Raw genomic sequence first — 23,551 nt, 5'->3', positions numbered from 1 at the left:
AGATGAGCGGGACCGGGTGCAGAAGAAAACGTTCACAAAGTGGGTCAACAAGCATCTCATTAAGGTACGTTCTAATGAGCTCAGCTGGTCGTTTGGGTTGTTTTTAAATCTTGATTTCAGTTTTCAGGGTCATAAATAAATCCGATCTGCTTTCTAACGGCGTCTTTCTGCTGCACTATGGGTCGGGCTGAACAGAACTTTAGTCATCAGTTATTACATGTGGTGTACCTCAGGGATGAACCCTTAGTCCCCTACTCTTTTACATTTACTGCCCTCTCTCTGTCAGTTTGACGTCTGGACTTTGACTAGGTCATTGCATCACAGTGATTTATTTCTTTTTCAATCATCTTCTAGTAGATAAGCTGCTTTTTTTGAGGTTTAGCCCGAGTTTCAGCAGGTATCCAGATCCTGCGGTTGTGTGCTAACCCATCATCATGTTTTTAGAGGATAAATTCACAGACAAGTCTCTTTCTAACTGTCCTGCCTTGACCGTTGCTCACCAAGCATGTTTTCCCACCTGGTAGTCTTTTAGTTTTGAATTGATTGGGGACCAAAATTGTGATATTTTTAATTTTTAGCTGCTGTGGGGGTTTTTCACACCACACTGTTAAAAACAATTAAAACTCTCTGATAAACCTGTTCTTCTCCTCGCCTGAGGGGGCGCTGCTTCATGAACCACTGAAGGAAGCAACACGAAAACCTCAGAAGAGGACACTGAGATCAACTTCCTTCATCACAAAATGCAAACAAAAATGGAGAGACATCAGATCTTAGCGGTTGCAGGCAGACCCAGAGACATTTCTCCCACTAGAACCAGACCCTCATGTTTGTTTTGCTTGGTTTTACCCAGAATGCCTTGCACTGTAGTCTGTTATTTGATTGATCCAATCAGAGCCCAGTGAGAACAAACTGGCAGTCGTTCTCTGTGGGAAGGAGACATTTCTTATCAAAGAAAACTTGTTGGATGGTGCCGGGAAGATATTGTCTCCATCTGATAGGATAGATGAACAGCCGACTCTGACAAATGATGTACTATCACAAAACCCTGCAAATGATTTACAAATATTTTGACTCTGATAAAATGCATACATATATTTCAAGGATAAAACAATGTGCTTGTGTTTCAGGATTGCATAAAAATGAGTCAGATCATCCATTAAATGCAAATTCAGACTGATTTCAAAGGACAGATAAAGATAGATAAATAAAAACTAGGATTTTTCACGGTTCATGACCTGGAAAAATTCAGCTATTGATGTAAAACTGCTGTTGATGTAAAACTGCTGATAAATAAGCCATGCATGTGGTGTTTATGTCTCATAAGCAATGTGGTTGCATCAAACTCAATAGAGATATGAGAAAAAAACAGAAGTCACATTAAAACATGCATTTAAACACAGTAACATCCATGGCGAGAGAAGAAATGGCGTCCAGTGAAACTGCGATGAAATCTGAATTATTATTGCTGGACTGTTTATCAGGGTTAGTTGGTCGTTGCTGATCTTCAAGTTTTTCCTTTAACTACAGATTAATATGGAAAATATATGGAAAAATCATTCCAGGGTTCCCTCTACATGTAACTGATTGTTACCGACTGCTACAGGAAAATTAAAGCCACTACACCTTCAGAATAAAGTCTTTTTTTTAAATAGATGTTAATACTGTATAAGATACAAAAATAGACATTATATATATGTATATATATATATATCTAAAGCCTATATTTGAAAAGTTGTTCTAACCATAATAAAGTTTGAAATTAATTTAAATATGATAACACGTTACAATTTACTTTATTTTGGAAGTCAAAGACGGCTCCTTCCTGTTTGGCTGCAGCTGGTTACTTGCGCTGCGCCACTTTCAGGGTTAAAGAAAAACTAGACAGGACAGTCAGAAGCAGAGAGAAAGAGAAAGAAAGGAACTGAAGGAAGGTTACATTGAATGTATTTTTAGTTGAGGTCTGTGAAAATGACCCTAAAGTTAACGAACGTTTTATTTGAATGACAGTTAAAATAATAACTATCACCACTTTAAAAAATCCGAGCGGAAACCCTGCATTTATCACCAATTTGGGATCATTTTTTGACAAGGTCATAATGTAAAACGTGATCTATTTTTAAATTTTAGACTCATAATCATGACTGAAAAGAAACATGGAGGTGATTTTCCTCGTTTCTTCACCTCAACTCAAACATTTTCTTCTCCTCCGTTGAGTCCAGTCACTTCATGTGTAGCAGCGCCAGGAGAATTCTGGGTATTTCTGTCACATGACCCAATGAGGGCGCGTTCGTCTGACCCCATAACTCTGGAGCAACTGTCATCACAGCGGGCCGGTCCAGCCCGGTAACGCAACCCGGAATCTGTTGGCAGAGCTGGACGGACCGCTGTTTGGAAATCTAGGTCAGGGATGGAAGATGAGAGAGAAATCAGCTTCATTTCTGGATTTATTCTTCTGTCAGCCTCAGTCTATGAATTCATGTTGCAGCAACTTTGAAAGGCTTTGAGATTATTAGTTTTTTAAATAAAACAAAACTAAAATCACAGGTTGTTAAGAAACAAAGTAGTTTGGACAAGGCCAAAATGATTAATTGAATTAATCCGATTAATCGTGAAGACTCGTTAATAATTGTCAACTAATTTATTATTTGATTAATCATTAACTGGAGTATACAGACTTTAAAAAATAACCAGAGCAGTAACTAAACCAAAACTGCAGAAAAAATAAGAACATTTTGTATTTAAGACTTAAATAAACCTTCTTTGTTTGTAAATCTGTTCTACCCAGAACTCCTCAAGTGACAGATTTAAAAAAATCTCCTGCTTCTGCAATCCAACTATTAGTTGGTTAATCCCAAAAAACCCGATCAGCCGAACTCTGTAGGAGTAGAAAGGCCTGAGCTTTTCATATTATTGAAGTTATTATTTTTGACTCCAGATGCATCCTTTTTTTAATACAATGTTATCAATGCATTAAAAGATGCAAATACATTTATTTTTTATATAAAAAAGTGAACATTTTATTGATTAAAATGCAATAATATTACTTTAGTGAACACTTGACCCTTCATAGCAAAGTCTGAGTAATAATCAGTCGAGAAATTGATTAATAATTGTTTGTTGCTACCTTAGTTTGGAGATTTTTCTGATATTTAATTCAAACTTTGCAGCTGTGACAAATAAAACTAAAACACGTGCAGAAAACTGAACTTCTAGAGAACGATTGCAGGTTTATCTGTGCAGCCAGTTTAAAGAAGAAATAAGGCAAACAAAAAGAATCATGTTAAAGTTTCTTTATCGTTTGTTTAAGAGTGTGATTAGAAAATGTTTGATTCCTAAAGCTGATCACATTTACATCCTGTACATTCTGCTGCTTGTTGCACAAATCTGTCGGCTCTTAGAGCGGAAACCAGCAGCTTCTCAGCAAGAATGGAAAAGCAAATCCAAACATAAAGCATAGAAATATTGAAGGAATAAAATCAGAGAAAGAAAAGAGAAAACGAAGCAGTGAGTGGTGTCTGTCCTCAGCTTCCCACAGCATGACATCACTGCTCCTGGTTTCCTGTTTGCTTTGTGTCTGCAGTCTGGAATGCTGTGGCTGCTCAGGTGTGCAGGGTGTCAACAGGTGTGTTTGTACAGCGCTGGCATGAATAAACAGCAGCTACTGCAGGCATGCAGGAACTCACTGTGACCCTGCAGGGTGTTAAACAGGGAACCCGTGTTTCGGACTGGACGGCACAACGTTCAGGACAATTCACATTTTTCTGTGTATTTATTTCTAAATAATACTGTCTTTAAAATTTTACCATGTGAACTATAGAGCTGCAGCTTTCATTCATCACTTAAGATTATTATACAATATTAGAAATATGTAATTTAATAAATAAATAAATCACATTTTGAAAAAAGAAAAACATTTTATTGCCTAAAATGCAACAACAGAATTCCTTTAGTGAACAGTTAATTATTTTTAGATCCATCTGCAGATTAATTAAATTCATCCAACATCAACATGAGAAAAGCTCGGCCCTTTCTGCTGGTTTGGCATCAATACAGCTGATCTGTTTGTTTTTTATTAACCAATTAATAATCAATTATCAAAAAGTACTTAATAGGAGATGCATTTACTTTTTAAAAGAATCGGAACCAGTTGAAACTAAAATTGCTACTTCAAGATTTTTGGGTTGAACATATTTACAGAGTTTTTCTTTTTTCTCAAATGCAAAATGTTTATATTTTTGAACAGGTTTGGCTTAATTACTGTCCTGAATGTGCTTTTATTTCAGGAATTGGCATTTTTCAGTCTTGGTTGGTTATGTCAACTTATTTATATGTTTTACACACATATATAAATTTATATAGAGTATAAAGTATACATTTAAATTTTGCTTTTTGTGCAGAAATAGTCGGAGTTGAAAGATTTTCCCAGAAATTTGTAGAAAACAGCTGCAGAAATGTAAATAATCTGGTTCAGTACTTGAACTAAAGTAGTAAGTTAGTTGTTTGGTTTGTTGGGATCAGTTGGGATCAAGCGGGTTACCGTCTCCCACGGCAACCCGCTGTGGGTTGAGAGGTCGTCCCAGGACAAGCCGGCCTTCTGATCAGCTTAGCTGCAGCTCCTGCAGACCCTCCAGGATCCAGACATGGGATATTTATGACCTTCAGGTCACACCCTGACCTTCAGGTCACACCCTGACCTTCAGGTCACACCCTGACCTTCAGACAACAACAAAAAGCAAATTACAACATGAAAATGTCTGAATTCTGCATGAAAAGCCAAGTATACTGCTTTTATTTTGAAGGGAAGTACTGTTTGTGCCCTAGTGCATTAATAATAGTAGTAATAATAATAATAATAATACAGAGCACATATGTGGGGATGAAATAATGTGTTGAACTTCAAGCTAAAATTTGATTAAAAGCCTAAATTTGGAAAATGTTTACAGATATTTTATACACCAAATAATAAAACTTCTTTCTGAAGTTGAATCAGAATAAAATTTTCTTGTTTTAGGTCTTTTAGAATTACAATTATTAAAATTTTCTAAATGTCAGAAAACTTAGTGAGAATATAAGCAGTGTGTTAATTTACTTTAACCGGATTTGTTTAACCAGACATTGTTTCAATGTAATGAACATTTAATACTAATTATGGCTCAGTGACTTATTGATCATTGAGCCGCAGCTCCTGCAGATCCTCCAATAATATTTCTACAACATTATTGAAACTTTTGATTCTTGGTTAATTCTTAGTGTTATGCCCTCGGACCAGTCAGCTGTGTAGGATGAGAGACATTTCAAAACATAAAATGTTATGTTTCAGTTTGTCTCTCTTGTCGGGTGTGTATTACATAATAGTTAATTGAAACTGGGGTTTTTTTCAATTCGTTTGTATTGTTTTTATCTTCAAGCTGCTGGAAAAGTTTAAAAACTTATCTTTAAAATGCTTGAACTTCACTGTTTGAAAATGGTTTGAACCCTTTCAATCTAACTGGGAATAAAACTCCCAATTAGATTGACTGGAAACCAGACTCTGCCCCAGTGAAACCCAGTTAGATAACAAGGTTTCCTCATTTCCAGGCAGCTTCATTTCTTCCTGTCCTCTAATTAACAGCCAGTCCAGAAGCAGCTGATGCACAGAAACAAAGAGATGATGATGACAGAGAGAAGAGAATCAGCCTGTAATATTTCTGCTGTTCATCATATTTATCACATAATGATCTGAGACATTTGTGAATTTGCTCCCCTCTGCTGGTTATGTTAGGCATTGCAGTTCATTGTTTTAAAGCCAGACTTCCTCTTAGATCCGCTGAATACAAACTAGAAAATAAAAACATTATTGGCTGTTAAATGACTTTTCTCTGTGCCTTGATGCTTTTTTCCAGATAATTTCTAACTTCAAACTTTTTAAAAATGAAACAGTAATTCTATCGATTATTCTGAGGATTAATCAGGTAAAAAGAAAAAAATGCCACATTCTGCAGATTTTTCATTTAACCACTTAAGCATATTTTGTACAGCATTGAAACTATAAAAAGACTACAATTTATTTTTTAAGTAAGAAAATAAACATTTTATTGGCTCAAATGTAATAACAGCATTGCTTTAGTGAACAATTAATCATTTATCTCAAAGGATGCATCTGCAGCTAAAACATACTTCAAACATCAAGATGTGAAAAGTTCAGGTTTTTATGCTTGACTTGATCTGGTGATTTTTATTTTTTATTAAACACTCAATTATTAGATATTTACAGACAAAAGATTTTTTTTTAATCTTAAATGCAGAATGTGTATATCTTTGAACAGTTTTGGGGTAATTACTGCTCTAATTAAGTTTTTGTTTAAGCAAATGACCTTTTTTGAGTCTGGGTTCTCCAGTTAGCGATGAATCGATTTCTAAATTAGTGGACAATTACTTGAATAGTCGATTAACAATGCCAGTCTAATGGGCTAAACTGAAAGAGTTTAGGGTTTCTTTGATGTTTCTGTTTTTATATCTTATAAAGTTATTTAATTAGATCAGCTTTAGCTGCTGAGTCACTGTGAAAAGCCTCCTCCTCCCTCCGTTTGACATTGACAAGAGGTCACAGCTGGTACCTCATCTGTTGGCATGGCAACCGCCTCCAGCAGCGGCGGTTCAGATGGCTGAATAACCTTTCTGTGCGTCTGTCGCCCAGGTGAGGAAGCACATCACAGACCTGTATGAGGACCTGAGGGATGGACACAACCTCATCTCCCTGCTGGAGGTCCTCTCTGGAGTCACTCTGGTAGGAAAACACAACTTCATGTTTCTATTATTAACTAAGGCTCTGCAGGAGAAAAGCTGTGGCTGGAAAATGAGTTTGGGTGCTGGTGCAGGACGGGTGACGGGTCGATTTAAGTCATCCAGACGAACACAGGCTGACTGCTGACTGTGTTCCTCCAGAGGGACGGATCCACATAACAGAACCTGACAGTTTCAGATCAGAGTGACGGGGAGATGTGGCTTAAAAACAAACACCACATCAGATTTGTCATTAGTAGCTTTTTATTTTTCTAAACAGTAGGTACTAATGACAGAAAATATATTCATAAAGTTGCTTCTACTTCAGTCATCCCTTCTGTAAGTTGTATGATGGAGCATTACAGCCAGGCTGCGAGGATTTTTGTTTAATTATGAGAAAATGATAATAATATTAGCAGAATAAAGATGCAACTTTACCAATAAGGGAGAAAAAGCTGTTTTAATAGAAAAAGCTGCGATAGTTTAAGATCTGATGTGACCACCTGAGTCTCTGGTTTTTCTTCAAAATACATAATTTGACGCTGATGTTTCACCTCGTCTATAAAACCAATTCCAAAGTATAACTTTATGAAATGCTCAACATTCCTCATTTAAGTTTTTATTATTTTTTTGTATTGAAGTTTTCAGAAAATTTTTTACATCATTTGCCAAATATTATAATTTTTTCTGGTAATACGATAACATTGTTCTTGCATTATTTCAACTTTATTACTATTGTCTTGTAACTACGACTGTATTCTTGTAATATTATGACTTTATAGTCATAATTTTAAAAAATCTTAGTTTCTCCCTAATATTCTGTCAGAGTAGACCTGAATTCAAAGTCCAAATATATAGAAGCACTTAAACATGGCTGTCAAACAAGATGGCCGCCGTGGGCGCGCTGACATCACCCTGAACTATGGGAAACGAAAGGAGTGCATTGGTGCACAAAATAATATTAATAAATAAGTAAAACTTTCTAAAAATTAAATCTTCAAAAACCAAACATTTGATTAACTGATAAAACTGATTTAACGCCCGACCCAAACTGAGATCTCAAGGTCAGAATCCGTCATCAGGTCATGTCCATCTGTTGCATCGTTCATCTTTCCTCTGTTCTGTTTATTTCCATTCCCGTTACCGTAGCAACAGAAGGGTGGCTTCGCCCCTAAAAGGGCACATGTCTCTCGAGCGCCGCCTCTCATCTTCCTCAGACGAGAGGAGGAGGAAGATGATGAAGAGGAGGAGGAGGAAGGAGCTCAGGGAGTACGTGCCGATCAGTTCCACCCTCTGCCCTGCAGGGGGAGCTGTGGGGTTGCATGAGCGTGCCGTGGCACAGGTCCAACTAAACCGAGCTCCACAGGACTGAGATCTGCATGAATCACATGACAAACAGTGGCGCCGCCATGGGGTGGATACGGGGGGCCATGGCCCCCTCTAAAAAATGCCGACCTCCTGAGAAAATCATGTTCACGTCATAGAAAGGCATACAGAGTTGACAATGTAGCAAAAAAATGTAACATAAAATTTTACCAAATTTTATCAACAAAAATATCATGATGTACAAAAAAAATAGAGAAAAAGCAACATTTTTACTCTGTTTATTAATCCTGAGTGTACTCACATCTGCATCCTGCACTCCACTCCAGTTTGTGTGATTTTCTTCTTTTTCCTTTACCTAAAATTTAACCGACCAACACTTTATCCAGGATGATGGGAAAGTTTGCCGACAGACGATGAAGGCGGACAGAGTGAAAGTTTGCAGCGTAAAAGCCAGTTTGGCATGTTTTTAACAGCCAGTTGTGAAGACGGTGCCCCCTGGAGGATTGTTTTGACTACACAGCATGGACTTTAATCACTTTAATTGCACTTTAAAATGTTTTTTTTTCTTCTCATGCTTGGTCCGTTTTGTTTCAGCCCAGAGAAAAGGGACGGATGAGATTTCATCGACTGCAGAATGTCCAGATAGCGTTGGACTTCCTCAAACAGAGACAGGTAACGGTTCCCACGCTAACTCAACATGGCCGCTGTTTGCCAACATTTATTATAATAAATAAAACCTTTGGATTCAGTTTCAGAATTCAGTCTTATGGAGTTCACACATGTCAATAATTATTATGAATTTGATTAACTGTCATTAGGATTTTCCTCCTCATTTGCATCGTTTAGCTAAATCTGTTGTTTGCAGAAAGGTTTCATAAGAAAATGTCAAAGTGAATTATATGTGTCAAACAAACTGGCTGCAAAAGAGGAAAGCAACACTGCAGAAAATTTTCAATCAGCACTGTTATTTTTTTATTTCTTTTTTGCTTAAAATTGTTAAGAGATTTGGACATTTGGTACACAAAAACAACCCTGAACATCTCAGAAAAAATACCAGCCCCACCACAAGTCACAGTGTAGGCAGTATTATGATGGGGCTGAAACGATTATTTGTTTTAATCATGATTAATCGGTTATTGAAATAATTGTAAACTAATTTAGTAATTGATTAATCGTTATCTGGAGTATACCGACTCAAAAGAAAGGTCATTTGTTGAAGGAAAGACACAATAAGAGCTGCTTTGTAAATATCATGATTGGCCAGAAAACTGCAGTCGACCCTCATCTATCCATCCATCCATCCATCTTCTTCCGCTTATCCGAGGTCGGGTCGCGGGGGTAGCAGCTTCAGAAGGGAGGCCCAGACTTCCCTCTCCCCGGCCACTTCTTCCAGCTCTTCCGGGGGAATCCCGAGGCGTTCCCAGGCCAGCCGAGAGACATAGTCTCTCCAGCGTGTCCTGGGTCTTCCCCGGGGCCTCCTCCCGGTGGGATGTGCCCGGAACACCTCACCAGGGAGGCGTCCAGGAGGCATCCTGACCAGATGCCCAAGCCACCTCAACTGGCTCCTCTCGATGTGAAGGAGCAGCGGCTCTACTCTGAGTCCCTCCCGGATGACTGAGCTTCTCACCCTATCTCTAAGGGAGAGCCCAGCCACCCTACGGAGAAAACCCATTTCGGCCGCTTGTATCCGCGATCTCGTTCTTTCGGTCATGACCCAAAGCTCATGACCATAGATGAGGGTGGGAACGTAGATCGACCGGTAAATCGAGAGCTTCGCTTTTTGGCTCAGCTCTCTCTTCACCACGACGGACCGGTACAGCGCCCGCTTTACGGCAGACGCTGCGCCAATCCGCCTGTCGATCTCCCGCTCCCTTCTTCCCCCATTCGTGAACAAGATCCCGAGATACTTAAACTCCTCCACTTGGGGCAGGACACCCCCCCTGACCCGGAGAAGGCACTCTACCCTTTTCCGGCTCAAGACCATGGCCTCGGATTTGGAGGCACTGATCCCCATCCCGGCCGCTTCACACTCGGCTGCGAACCGCTCCAGCGAGAGCTGCAGATCACGATCTGATGAAGCCAAAAGGATCACATCGTCTGCGAAAAGCAGAGATGAGATCCTAAGGCCACCAAATCGGATCCCCTCAACACCTTGGCTGCGCCTAGAAATTCTGTCCATAAAAGTGATGAACAGAATCGGTGACAAAGGGCAGCCCTGGCGGAGTCCAACTCTCACCGGAAACGAGCCCGACTTACTGCCGGCAATGCGGACCAGACTCTGACACCGGTCATACAGGGACCTGACAGCCCGTATCAAAGGGCCCGGTACCCCATACTCCCGGAGAACCCCCCACAGGGCTCCCCGAGGGACACGGTCGAACGCCTTCTCCAAGTCCACAAAACACATGTAGACTGGTTGGGCGAACTCCCATGCACCCTCCAGGACCCTGCCGAGGGTGTAGAGCTGGTCCAGTGTTCCACGACCAGGACGAAAACCACACTGCTCTTCCTGAATCCGAGGTTCGACTATCCGACGGACCCTCCTCTCCAGGACCCCTGAATAGACCTTGCCAGGGAGGCTTAAGAGTGTGACCCCTCTATAATTGGAGCACACCCTCCGGTCCCCCTTTTTGAACAGGGGGACCACCACCCCAGTCTGCCAATCCAGGGGAACTGCCCCCGATGTCCATGCGATATTGCAGAGTCGCGTCAACCAACACAACCCTACAACATCCAGAGCCTTAAGGAACTCCGGGCGGACCTCATCCACCCCCGGGGCCTTGCCACCGAGGAGCTTTTTAACCACCTCGGCGACCTCGCCCCCAGAGATTGGAGAGCCCAACCCAGAGTCCCCAGGCTCCGCTTCCTCAGTGGAAGGCATGTTGGTGGGATTGAGGAGGTCTTCGAAGTACTCTGCCCACCGACCCACAACGTCCCGAGTAGAGGTCAGCAGCACACCATCCCCACTATAAACAGTGTTTGTGCTGCACCGCTTCCCCCCCCTGAGACGCCGAATGGTGGACCAGAATCGCCTCGAAGCCGTGCGGAAGTCTTTCTCCATGGCCTCTCCAAACTCCTCCCACGTCCGAGTTTTTGCCTCAGCAACCGCCCGAGCCGCATGTCGCTTCGCCCGCCGGTACCCATCAGCTGCTTCCGGAGTCCCACAGGCCAAAAAGGCCCGATAGGACTCCTTCTTCAGCCTGACGGCATCCCTCACCGAAGGTGTCCACCAACGGGTTCGAGGGTTGCCGCCGCGACAGGCACCGACAACCTTGCGGCCACAGCTCCGATCGGCCGCCTCGACAATGGAGGCACGGAACACGGTCCACTCAGACTCCATGTTCCCCACCTCCCCCGGGACGTGTTCGAAGTTTTGCCGGAGATGGGAGTTAAAGCTCCGTCTCACAGGGGATTCTGCCAGACGTTCCCAGCAGACCCTCACAACACGTTTGGGCCTGCCAGGTCTGACCGGCTTTCGCCCCCACCACCGGAGCCAACTCACCACCAGGTAGTGGTCAGTGGACAGCTCCGCACCTCTCTTCACCCGAGTGTCCAAGACATACGGCCGCAGATCCGATGAAACGATGACAAAGTCGATCATCGAACTGCGGCCTAGGGTGTCCTGGTGCCAAGTGCACATATGGACACCCTTATGCTTGAACATGGTGTTCGTTATGGACAATCCATGGCGAGCACAGAAGTCCAGCAACAGAACACCGCTCGAGTTCAGGTCGGGCGGGCCGTTCCTCCCAACCACGCCCCTCCAGGTCTCACTGTCGTTGCCCACGTGAGCGTTGAAGTCCCCCAGCAGAACAAGGGAGTCCCCAGGAGGAGCACTCTCCAGTACCCCCTCTAAGGACTCCAAAAAGGGTGGGTAATCTGAACTGTCGTTCGGCCCGTAAGCACAAACGACAGTCAGAACCCGTCCCCCCACCCGTAGGCGGAGGGATGCTACCCTCTCGCTCACCGGGGTGAACCCCAACGTACAGGCGCCGAGATGGGGAGCAACAAGTATGCCCACTCCTGCCCGACGTCTCTCTCCCTGGGCAACTCCAGAGTGGAAGTATGTCCAGCCCCTCTCAAGGAGACTGGTTCCAGAACCAGAGCCATGCGTCGAGGTGAGACCGACTATTTCTAGCCGGAACCTCTCGACCTCACGCATGGGCTGCCACCTTATCGTGGTGGAGGGGTTTGAGTGCCCCAATGATCCTAGGAGCTATGCTGTCTGGGGCTTCATGCCCCTGGTAGGGTCACCCAAGGCAGACAGGTCCTAGGTGAGGGACCAGACAAAGTGCAGCCCGAAGACCCCAATGATGAGTAAAAACATTGGACTTGGTGTTCCCTCGCCCGGACGCGGGTCACCGGGGCCCCACTCTGGAGCCAGGCCTGGAGGGGGGGGCACGATGGCGAGCGTCTGGTGGCCGGGCTTTTACCCATGGAGCCCGGCCGGGCTCAGCCCGAAGAGGAAACATGGGCCCCCCCTCCCATGGGCCCACCACCCGTGGGAGGGGCCAAAGGGGTCGGGTGCACTGTGTGATGGGTGGCGGCCAAGGGAGGGGACCCTGGCGGTCCGATCCTCGGTTGCAGAAACTGGCTCTTGGGACGTGGAATGTCACCTCTCGACCCTCATCTGTAGTTTTATAATTTTCCTTTGATTACAGCTGGTTTTGTTTTACATAATCATAGAAGTTGGATCAGAACCAGCAGTTTATTAGTTTCTCTAAAAATCTGTGTCCAATTTTAAACTGGACACAGATAAAAACTATCAGATTGTTCTGTTTTTTATTGATCTATTTTTTTTGTTGTATTTTAGGTGAAACTGGTGAATATCCGGAACGATGACATCACTGATGGGAACCCGAAGCTGACGTTAGGACTCATCTGGACCATCATCCTCCACTTCCAGGTCTGAGCTGCTAACATGGCGCCTCTGGTTAAATCTAATTTCTGGAATGAAATGTTGTGGTTTGGAGAAACATGATGGAAAAACTCAAAGTCTGAAATAGATTCCATGCAGCCAGACCTGCAGACTGTAATCATCTTTTAAGGTTTTCTGAGTGACAACGGCAAGAAAGTCTGGATGTTTGGAGGATTTAGGATTTCTCTTGATTAGTTTCTAGTTATTATATGTAGATTTTACTGCTGGTCGGTGGTTCTGGATGCAGGAGCGTCCTGCTGTGTTTACCATCTGGTTGAGAGGAAGAAACGATTCACTGGCATCCGCTGCTGATTTTTCTGCTCCGTTCAAAGAAATCATGTGACTTCCAGTCAGACTTGTGATTGGACGGCGATGTTGTACTGAATAAAACTGCAGCGGTTCCTCTTCATCCCACACTGCAAAAACACAAAATCTTACCAAGAATTTTTGATTTAGTTTATAGTTGAAATATCAGTTCACTTGAAATAAGACAAAACTAACTTACAAGTAACTTTTAAGCAACATATAGGAGCTTGATTTAAGTATATAATGCTAGACTTGAATCAAGATATTAAAAAAAAAGAAAAAAAGTTGGCCTTAAACTCACTAATCACAGGTTGGAAATTTTGTCTTGCCATAATTATTTCATCCATCCATCCATCTTCCTCCGCTTATCCGAGGTCGGGTCGCGGGGGTAGCAGCTTCAGAAGGGAGGCCCAGACTTCCCTCTCCCCGGCCACTTCTTCCAGCTCTTCCGGGGGAATCCCGAGGCGTTCACAGGCCAGCCGAGAGACATAGTCTCTCCAGCGTGTCCTGGGTCTTCCCCGGGGCCTCCTCCCGGTGGGACGTGCCCGGAACACCTCACCAGGGAGGCGTCCAGGAGGCATCCTGACCAGATGCCCAAGCCACCTCAACTGGCTCCTCTCGATGTGAAGGAGCAGCGGCTCTACTCTGAGTCCCTCCCGGATGACTGAGCTTCTCACCCTATCTCTAAGGGAGAGCCCAGCCACCCTACGGAGAAAACCCATTTCGGCCGCTTGTATCCGCGATCTCGTTCTTTCGGTCATGACCCAAAGCTCATGACCATAGATGAGGGTGGGAACGTAGATCGACCGGTAAATCGAGAGCTTCGCTTTTTGGCTCAGCTCTCTCTTCACCACGACGGACCGGTACAGCGCCCGCTTGACAGCAGACGCTGCGCCAATCCGCCTGTCGATCTCCCGCTCCCTTCTTCCCCCATTCGTGAACAAGATCCCGAGATACTTAAACTCCTCCACTTGGCCATAATTATTTAATCCCAAATATTCCATGTACTTTTTTTCTTATGGGATTTTTCTGTCAGGGTAAACTTTGAGTCACACTCAGACATCTTCATGACTCGAGACGGTTGAGGCTACCGCTAACTAGCTGCTAATATGCACTTGCTAACTAACTAGCTTTTTCATCATGGGGCCAAGATAGCTACACAAAAAGGACAAAATTTCTACCAATAAATCACAGAAATATTGAGATTCATCTCAGAAATTTTCTAGACAAAATAAGGAAATTTATGAGTTTGAAAAGTCAAAGAAATTGCTAGAAAAAATTCTTTGAAACTTTCTGAAAATTTCTGAAATTAATCTCAAAATTTTAAAGTCTTTTGGAGGAAATTTACTAGAAATGTTTTTCTATCTACAATTGTCCTAATATGCCGTCCTACATTTTTGCTTTTATCATGAGTTTCTAAAAATGTATTTCCAGTTGGCTGGATGATATTTGAACTTTTCAATGGAGATGCAGGTTTTAAATTTCCTTCATAAGGGTTTTAAAAAGTCTTACATTTGCGTTGGTGAAAACTGCAGAAACCCTGATCTTTTCTCGTTTCTCCAGTAAAATCTGCCGGGTTCTGCTTCTGGTTCCAGGTGAGATGAGGAGGCTTTGATCAGAGCTACAAGAAGAGTTAAAAATAAAGATGTAGATCAGACGCTGCTCTGGATTTGGGCTCCAGCTGCTTGGAGGTCGAGGTGATTGATGTGTTAAGCTGCTGCTGCTGCTGGTTTGGAGGTTTCGCAGGTTTTTCTCGTTTTCCTGCCGTGTTGTGACGCTGCAAGCGACTGCAGGTACTCGTCATCACTCTCGGTCATGTGATGCGACACTTGGCAAGGTGATGCTGCCATCTGGTTGCTACGGAAACCGTTGTATAGCTGCTGCTCCGGGGCATGACTCAGCAGTTTGATGAAGAGATTAAAGGAGGTTTAATGGTGATGAGGGTGGATTACAGGAAGAGTTCAGAGGTTCCACCCTTTCTGTTCTGAACCAAAATATCACAAAGAAATACTCTCTACTTTTGTTGTTTTAGTCAACCTCATGCTCAGGTTGCTGATTCAAATCCTGGAATAGAAAAATTTATCATCAAATTTATCAGCAGAAACCAAATAGTTTTGTTTGTCCTGTTTTATACAACCCAGCCTGCAGTTACTCTGCATCGCCACAAGGTGTCACCATTTAGGTGACCACGTCGGCCTCCTCCAGCCCTGCTGTCCTGTGGCTGCCTCTGATTGGCCGGTCAGGCTGTTTGTCACATTAAATCCCTCCAATCAGCTGCTCAGCTGCTCATCACTTCTGGATGTTGTTGTATATAATTTCAAATAGATTAAAGACATTTTCATTTGTGTCAAAATCTTTTAGATGTTTAAAACTAAGCTAAACAAAATGTAAATATATGAAATATGTTCCACCCCTCATTATTAAGGAATGAATTTATGAAAACCACATCATTTCATTGAGATTACAAATATTTTATTATTTTATGCCTCCCAACTGTTATAAAAAATAATTTTTTCCAACATTATAGGATAAAGATTTTACTGTTCCTCATATGAATGATTTAACCAATCTAGTCTGGTTCCTGTGGAGCTGGAAATTTGGAAAAAATATAAAAATGTTTACATTTATAGAGCTAAATAACAAGTTTATCATTTTCTGTGCTCATATTGGAGTCACCCAGAACTCCACCAGTTTGATCCATTGGTCCTTTTTTAGCAGAATTATCAAGATCTTCAGGTTTCTTAGATGCAAGTGTGCAATTATTATCAATGTTAGACACACAAGAAAAATATGTTTGGAAATCCAAGCAGAAAGACATTGAAGTAGGTGATAAGATCCTGCAGCCATGTTGCTTTAAATAAGTGGTTCCCAAAGATTTTCTGGGCCTCCCTATGGATTAGAATGAAATCCATCGGGTTTTATTGTATCACCTGCTCCACAAGGCTGAAAAACTGTACCGCTGTAAAACTGTACCAGTTGAAAAACAATCAGCTGGGCACACACATCGTTCAACCAGACATAAACCTGTAGACGCATTTTTATTAAACTCCACTGAAGTTTATTTCACACTTCAGGTTGCAACAAAACAAACTACAAACCATCTTTACAGTGAAACACTTTTATGTAACTGTTTTTTGTTTTCATTGATCCATGCCGGTTCCCATACCCCCCCCCTGCAATGGCACCGCGCCTCTCCTAGGGGGCGCGCCCCACAAGTTGGGAACCACTGCTTTAAATGAAGTAATGCATGTAATATTCTGACTGGAGTCTTTTGAAGGTTATCCAGTCTGTTTGCCAAATATCTCCATATTGTCTGTTATGATGGATAGAAGAGATGGCTTCATCTTCCTCCTCGCTCTGCATTATCCTTCTCAGCTCCTCTGGGATCTGGTGTTGTAATTCAGGTGTTATTTGATGTTTTGACATGCTAATCAGCTGCTCCCAGTTGTAAAAACAATTCCTTATTTCCCAGCCCTACTTCCAGTCTCTACACATCTTTACTCAGCACAGGATCACATCATGGAGCTGATGGTGGGTGGGAACCCTACAGAGGATTAAAGCTGGCGTATGTGAGGGTGGAGTCCGGGATAAAGTCATTTTAGATGGATTATATGGCCATAAATCCTGGAATAATTCAGATACTGGTTTATTGTTTGAAACTGTCAAAGTTTTGCCTTCAAACACTAAATGAAACCAGTTTCCAAGCGCAAAACCCTGAGGAGCAGTTTTACTTCCTCTGGTGTAAGGCTGAAATAATTAATCAAATTAGATGTGATTAATCAATTATTGAAATTATCTTCAACTAATTTAGCAAATCATTTATTAACTGCAGAACACTGACTTAAAAAATGCTACTTACTAAAGGAGCAACACACACAGAGCAGCAATTAAGTTAAAACTACACAAAAAAAAAAAAATGCATTTTGCATTTAAGATTTAAAAAACCCAAACACTGAAGGAATGCTCTTATTGCATTTTGGAAAAAAATGGTTTTTTTATTATTATTATTTTAAGGGAATCAAATTAAATGGTTTTTTGCATATTTTTAATGTATTTCTAATGTAGCATAAAAAGGCTTACATGGTTCAATAAATAAATCAGCAGAATATGCAAATATGCAAAGTTTTAGTGCAATTAGTTGATTAATTGTAATATTTGATAGAATAATCGATTAATAAAATAATCTTTAGTTGCAGCTCTACTCTGGTGTTTCAAAAAGCAGATTAATGTAGATGCTTCATGCAAACCGCTCCAGAACTGCACATTACTATAATTATGCATTAATTGATTGAAACATTTATCCTCAGTTTGCCGTTTTCTCTCTATCGTTGTTCAGGGAAGCTTTTGGGTCAAGTGTGTGTTTGTAGCACAGAAAGCTGTTCCCTAACAGCTGAGAGAGAAAGAGAGAGAGGGGCGAGTGATGTGGAAGCGGATTGGTGGAGGAGGAGAGCCAGAGGATGGGAGGGGTGGGCTGGTGAGAGATCGAGCAGAGGAGAGAGTGAAGCTGCAGCAGCCAGCAGATAAAAGCTTTTTCTCTCCTTCTGCCGGCGTCTGCGAGCCGCGGATAAAACCGAGCCGTGCAGCCGGCAGAGGGAGCGGTGGATCCGGTCCGCCTGCCGCCGGATCGCCAGGCCTCAAACCACAGACAGGAACAGATCTGAGCTGATCTGAGGGACCGCCCAACAACGCAGGAACGCTCGGTGCCGTTCCAGCCTCCAGCGTATCAATCGGATCGGCTTCTCTGAAGGTTTAGTTTCAGCCGGAGACGCCTCCCGTCTTTGTTTCTGGGAGGACGCGATGTTTTAGTCTCCTCTGCGGTCCTACGTGATGCTCTGGACTATCCTTCACCGGACTCCGAATTTCTTGGCTGTGCTCCAGATTCGCTGTACATCTGCACAAGAAGAAGCTAACTGATGACCAGAACTGCTTTCTGTTTCGACTTCCCAGCCTCGGAGTCCAGAGGCCTGTTCCTAATTAGGAAAAGACAGACTTGAGGAGTAATTAAGGGGAGTGTGGACGTGTTTTCGACATACTGATCCAAGTCCTGCCCTCGTCCTGCAAACTGTGTGGTTTTCCAGCTGTTGCATCGTCGCACTGCACCACCTGATGAGGAGACAGGGCTCCTGAGATCCCAAGGGCTCCTACAGGGCTCCTACAGGGCTCCTGAGTTCCCAAGGGCTCCTGGCAAAATGACAACTTTAAAAGTCAGGGAATGAGATGGAGTGGAGAGTCTTGTGATCCCAGCTTTTCAGAACTGCAAAGTCATATTCAGACTTTTAATTGCTGCCACACTGAGGATAAAAACATGTGTCAGAGGAGCCAAATCATCACAGGAGAAATCTCCTGAATGGTCTGGATTAGACGTGAGGAGCGGTGGAAATCTGATTGAGTCTTTAGTAAGCTGTCAGAGTATTGGCTGGACTTCCTGCAATCTGTTGCGGCATTGGCTGATGGCTCCCTCTGTCACACACATCCAGACTGCAGGACGTGCAGCAGGAATACCATGGGAAGACTCTAGATATACTGATCTCTCTCCTACTCTGCTGCATTAACATTACCACAGCGTGGTCTGAGGATAATTAATTCATGAGCTTAGATGGAGCTCTTGGATCCCTTCATTCTGGTTCTGTTGATTGGAATGAAACAGGAGCAGATCAGAAGGTTTTTCTCACCTTGGGATACAGATGCCTTCAGTTTTCTTGGGACTTTTAATGATTGATGGAAGATGAGGCTAGAATACAAGTTGACATTCATTTCTTTGGCTGCGTATTGAAGGCAGGGCTGTTGGAGAATCCCAGATGGGATGAAAACGACTCTGATGTGTTGCCTTAAACTAGCTGCCAATAAATCTGAGTCTTAAGCTAGACTGAGTTGATCTCCACCTGTCCCCTTTCACCGAACAAACGGACTGGAGAATATACTTCCTGGATTTATATATTGGAAGGTAGCCTAGTAAAATCCAGCATCTTGTTCTACTCTTTGCTTCACTCAGAGGGTCCGGGCTCTCGGCTATTGAGCTTTCTCAAGGTGTGGACTCTGAAGTTTTCATCTTTAGCCCGTGACGTATGTAATATGCCAGTTCAAAGCAGTGAAGCTTACCAAGAAGTGCCGAGCTGAACGAGATGGCTGTTAATGTTAATTCAATATTTGGAAGCGTGACCAACACGGACTGAACTGCTTCATTCGCTTTCTTCACTGCCATTGCTAAAACTACAAACAGTGCAGAAAATTGTTCACAAGTCCTTCTATTCACTGACTGGCCCGGTTGAATCCAACTCAGTGGGAGACAACCTAGACTGAGCTGTAAAGCAAGATTTGAATTGAGAGGATTAGCGCTGGAAGGCAATGGCCAGACCTTAGAGGTTGATCTTTCACCAGCTTGAGCTTCCCATTTGTTGCTTCATTCCCCCCCGGGGCATCTCCGGAGACATGGGGAATTCAATGGGTTGTGTTCGGCCTCTTCGGGAGGGCGATCCGGACGGCGCACCGACCCTGACACCAAAGAAACGTCTTCGCTTCAGACGTAAGCAGAAGGGCAATAAGAACCGGAGGGCTGGGGAGGAGAAACGAACCCGCGTCCATGAGTCCGACCAGGTTGACCAGGTGAAGGAGAAAAATCCTGAAGGTGTGGAGTGTAGCAGAACAGTGCCTGAATCCCATTTAAGTCATTCCAGAACCGATCCACACAGCAATGCTCTGTCTCCCGGCTCTATGAGTGGACTGTTGAGCAGCCGAATACTCGAAGCGACTCCCAAACCCAGTCCAGCCTGGAGAGGAGTCTTCTGCCTTCCTGGGGAGGAAGACACAGTCAGCGCCATCATCGACGTCTCCAGCATTCTGAGCCAAACCACAGCCACGACCCCGGTCAACACGGCGCCGGCTCTGGGCAGTACCACTCCAGGAGGAGGCAAGGTCTGCCGGGTTAGGGAGAAAGTTCAAGGCATTCTGGAAAAACCTTGGATACACAAAAGGGAAGAGGAGAAGGAGAAAGTGAGTAAGGATGGAGGGGGAAACAGGCCGAAGCCGGCAGTAAAGGAACATAAAGGTGTAGTCCACATCCGAGAGGTGGATGGGAAGCTCTGCGTGGTGCGGACGGTCTACCCCAGTGATCTGGGCTCCCCGCTGCGGAAGGACAACGAGGTGGATGTTCATAAAGAACCTCCGGCACCATCACCCGTTGCAGGAAACATCCTGAAAGTTAAGCTGGTAGAACCAGCAGGTGATTCCCCGACATCGTCCGGCCATTTGCACATCCAGGACGCCATGAAAGCTTCGTGTCTTTTCGAGTCGGGCTACTCCAGCGATCTTCCTCTGACGTCTCCGGAAACGGCAGGTACCTCTCCCAGTCAGACGGACTGGGGAGGCCTGACCAGCAGCTCGTCTGAGAAACTGGACTCTACCCTGGAGAGTCCGCTGGCGCCGCAGAAACAGGCGGCTTCGAAGCACTTGCCGCAGGTTTGTGTCCTTACAAAGGTAACCGAATCAAACCGTCCAACGTTTCTAGAACTAACGCCTTTGGTCAAATATTAAACCTGAATTTGATAGAAAACTACAGAACAGGAAACTCCACCATCTTCATGGCTTAGTTCTTGTGGATTTGCTTATTACTATAGTATCTTTTTTTGTAGGTCATTTGAGAGAAAATGTACTTTTGGAAGCTGAAATAATGAGGCGCAATGCTATTTCGCATGCTATTGGTTGACATTTGCAAAGCAGCCAATTCATTTCCATTCATATTCCTTGATGCTGATTGGCTGTAGCGCTAAGATCTAAGAAAGACTGTGGAAATTAACTTCTGCTGTAGTGCTGAGACACTTTCCAGAGTGTTTTAATGTTTATTAAGGTATTTTTGGTATTCAGACTTTTAAAATTGGTATTTTTAGAGGGAAACTAAAAGACTAGCCTTTTGTGGGCATCTGTGGTCCCTACCTAGTACTGAAGCTCTACTGCGAAACCTATAGCTTTATTTAATATAGATTTAGATTTTTTTGCAGTGAAGCTTGTTCTGTTGCCGATAAATCCAACGTTTGCTGAATAATTATTTGACGAAAAACCTTGCAAAGAAGTTTTGTTTTGTCTCATATCAAGTGTACTAAGAGATTTGCACTAAAACCTAGACCTAAAATACTTGGTGAGGTTTTGTGTTTTTGCAGTGAATAACTTCAATAGTTGCATTAGTCAGCATAAAAACAATATTTAGAAATAACTTCAGTGTTTCTCTTTTCCTGTTTTGATTCTCTGAATCCGACCACAGATATTTATTCCCAGGAAATGAGGAATAATTTAGTTCCAGGACCTTATCCTCCAGACCACTGGTCTCTGGTGTTTGGAGAAGCTTCTGCAGCTCTTTTTGTTTGTGTCTGGTTTGTTTTCGTGGTTTCACCGTTGTCATGTGTGCAGCCGGTTGCAGCAGCGGTCATGTCAGTTTTCAGCTCTTACTGGAGTTTGAGGACATTCATCTTCTGTCGGTTCTTTCCGGCTTTGTTGTCGTGGTCTAATCAACACGGCCCAGCCAGTCCCTCCATCCTCCTTTTTCCCTTCATCTCCCCACACACACGCACATGTGCACGCCCACACACACACACACACACACACACACACACTGCTGACGTCTGTAGGAGTGTGTGAGGCAGAAAGATCGGTTGAGTGTTTTGGAGAAAGGTCAGTGGCTGTAATGACAGGGTTTACTTTCTCCTGTAAGTTGAAACTAATCGTTTACTACAAATTTAAACCGGCTGGAGGAAAAGGTCATTTACAGTAGAAGTAAACAGTATAAAGTAGTGGTGGAATACAATTAAAATTGAGTTAATCTCAGGGTCTGCTATTATTCAACTTAATTGCATTTTAAATGACATAATAAGCAACATTTTCTGGTTAAAAATACATTTTCGCTAATAAATTAGCTGCTAAATTTATCAATAAAATGCTAATTTAGGCTTGAATAGCTTTTAGCACAACTTTAACACACCAATAGTCTTTTTCTTGTTTTTTGCAGCATCAGAGAAGACAATGTTTTGAAGCAGAAACAGCACCGCTGCTGTTAGCAGATGTAGCTTATGTATCAGATTTACAGGGGTACCTAAAACACGCAACAAAGGTTCCAGCACTGGAGTAAAACAAAAGTAAAATAACAATATTACTTTAATTGTGTTAACATTTTTAAGGAGTAAAATCTATGTAATTTAATGAATGGAAATTAAAGTCCTGCCCTTAGTTTAAAATGATCTGATTCACAGTTTTAAAGCTAATTGGGTATTTTTTGTATTTCTTTCAGTTTTCTGCTTTATATAATTTTTTCTTTTTAAATTTTTGGATAACATTTGCAGTTCAAAATTGTCTGATTCGTTTTTAAAGCTAATTGAAATTTTTTTTACATTCCTTTCCACTTTTCCTTTTTTATTTTTGGATGGTAACATTTACATTTCTGACAGTAAATTAAATAAATACAGAATTGCAGCAGTAATTAGTTCAGAAGGTGACTTTTATTTTTGTAATACTACTGCCACAAAATATTGTGATAAAACTTGACCTGTGTGTTGCAACAGATCTGTTGAAACAGTTTTTATCAGTCATTTGTTTTGCTTATAGTTGAATTTAATATTAAATCTGACCTCAAACATCACTTGATGTGGCAACTATAGGTTTGGATTTTGGTCTCTAAAGTTGCATTCAGTTATCAAAACCTGCAGATTAATGCATTAATAGCGACTTTAGCTGCTAATAAGTGCTGCAGAGTCATGGACGTATTTCTGCATACATGCATGCAGGTGTTGAACTTCACATCTTCTGGGTTTCTGCTGCGCGCGTTTAGCAGTGCTGTCCTCTTTGCTCTCTCCTGTTCTGCATTTTTTGGCCGTTGCCGCAGTCTCCCGGCATTCTCCGGACGTTTCCCGGCTCCGTGTGAGCGGCAGGGAGGGAGGGCGGTCTGACAGGAGACGACTGATGATAGCAGCAGCAGCCAAGCGCTGACAGTTACTGCCCCTGCAACACTAACGATCCAAACGGTCTCTGAAGACAGGATTCAGAGGAAAAGCCTCCATGGAAGCTGTGTTTAAGCGTCTGGGGAAGGAGAAACTTTGATTTCATTTGGCTGAAGTGGCTCAAGTTTGTTTATGTTTTAGGCAGAAGTTTTTCCTCGACTGGAAAAACACATTTTAAAATGTCAACTAACTACAACAACTGTCTCTGAACCACACAAGCAGCGCTGGAAAGCAGGAATTTAACATGCTTTATGGTAGA

General features: G+C 42.8%; 1 protein-coding gene across 18 annotated transcripts in view; it reads left to right on the top strand.

Moving 5' to 3' along the window:
• macf1a (microtubule actin crosslinking factor 1a) overlaps positions 1-23,551 on the top strand; it is a 215,483-nt gene that overhangs the window by 69,205 nt on the left and 122,727 nt on the right. For 11 of the 18 annotated variants that reach the window (XM_028035331.1, XM_028035320.1, XM_028035330.1 and 8 more), the window contains exon 1: positions 19,742-20,767. In XM_028035331.1, the coding sequence (XP_027891132.1) occupies positions 19,742-20,767 (1,026 nt within the window). Of the gene's footprint in view, positions 1-2; positions 65-6,676; positions 6,767-8,682; positions 8,761-12,901; positions 12,995-17,829; positions 20,768-23,551 lie in introns of those variants that run through there. The other 7 variants (XM_028035332.1, XM_028035333.1, XM_028035335.1 and 4 more) reach the window with 2 other exon arrangements.

Source organism: Xiphophorus couchianus, chromosome 13 (genome assembly GCF_001444195.1).
Source record: "Xiphophorus couchianus chromosome 13, X_couchianus-1.0, whole genome shotgun sequence".
Taxonomy (NCBI): domain Eukaryota; kingdom Metazoa; phylum Chordata; class Actinopteri; order Cyprinodontiformes; family Poeciliidae; genus Xiphophorus; species Xiphophorus couchianus.
This window is presented reverse-complemented; position numbering and strand designations above follow the sequence as displayed.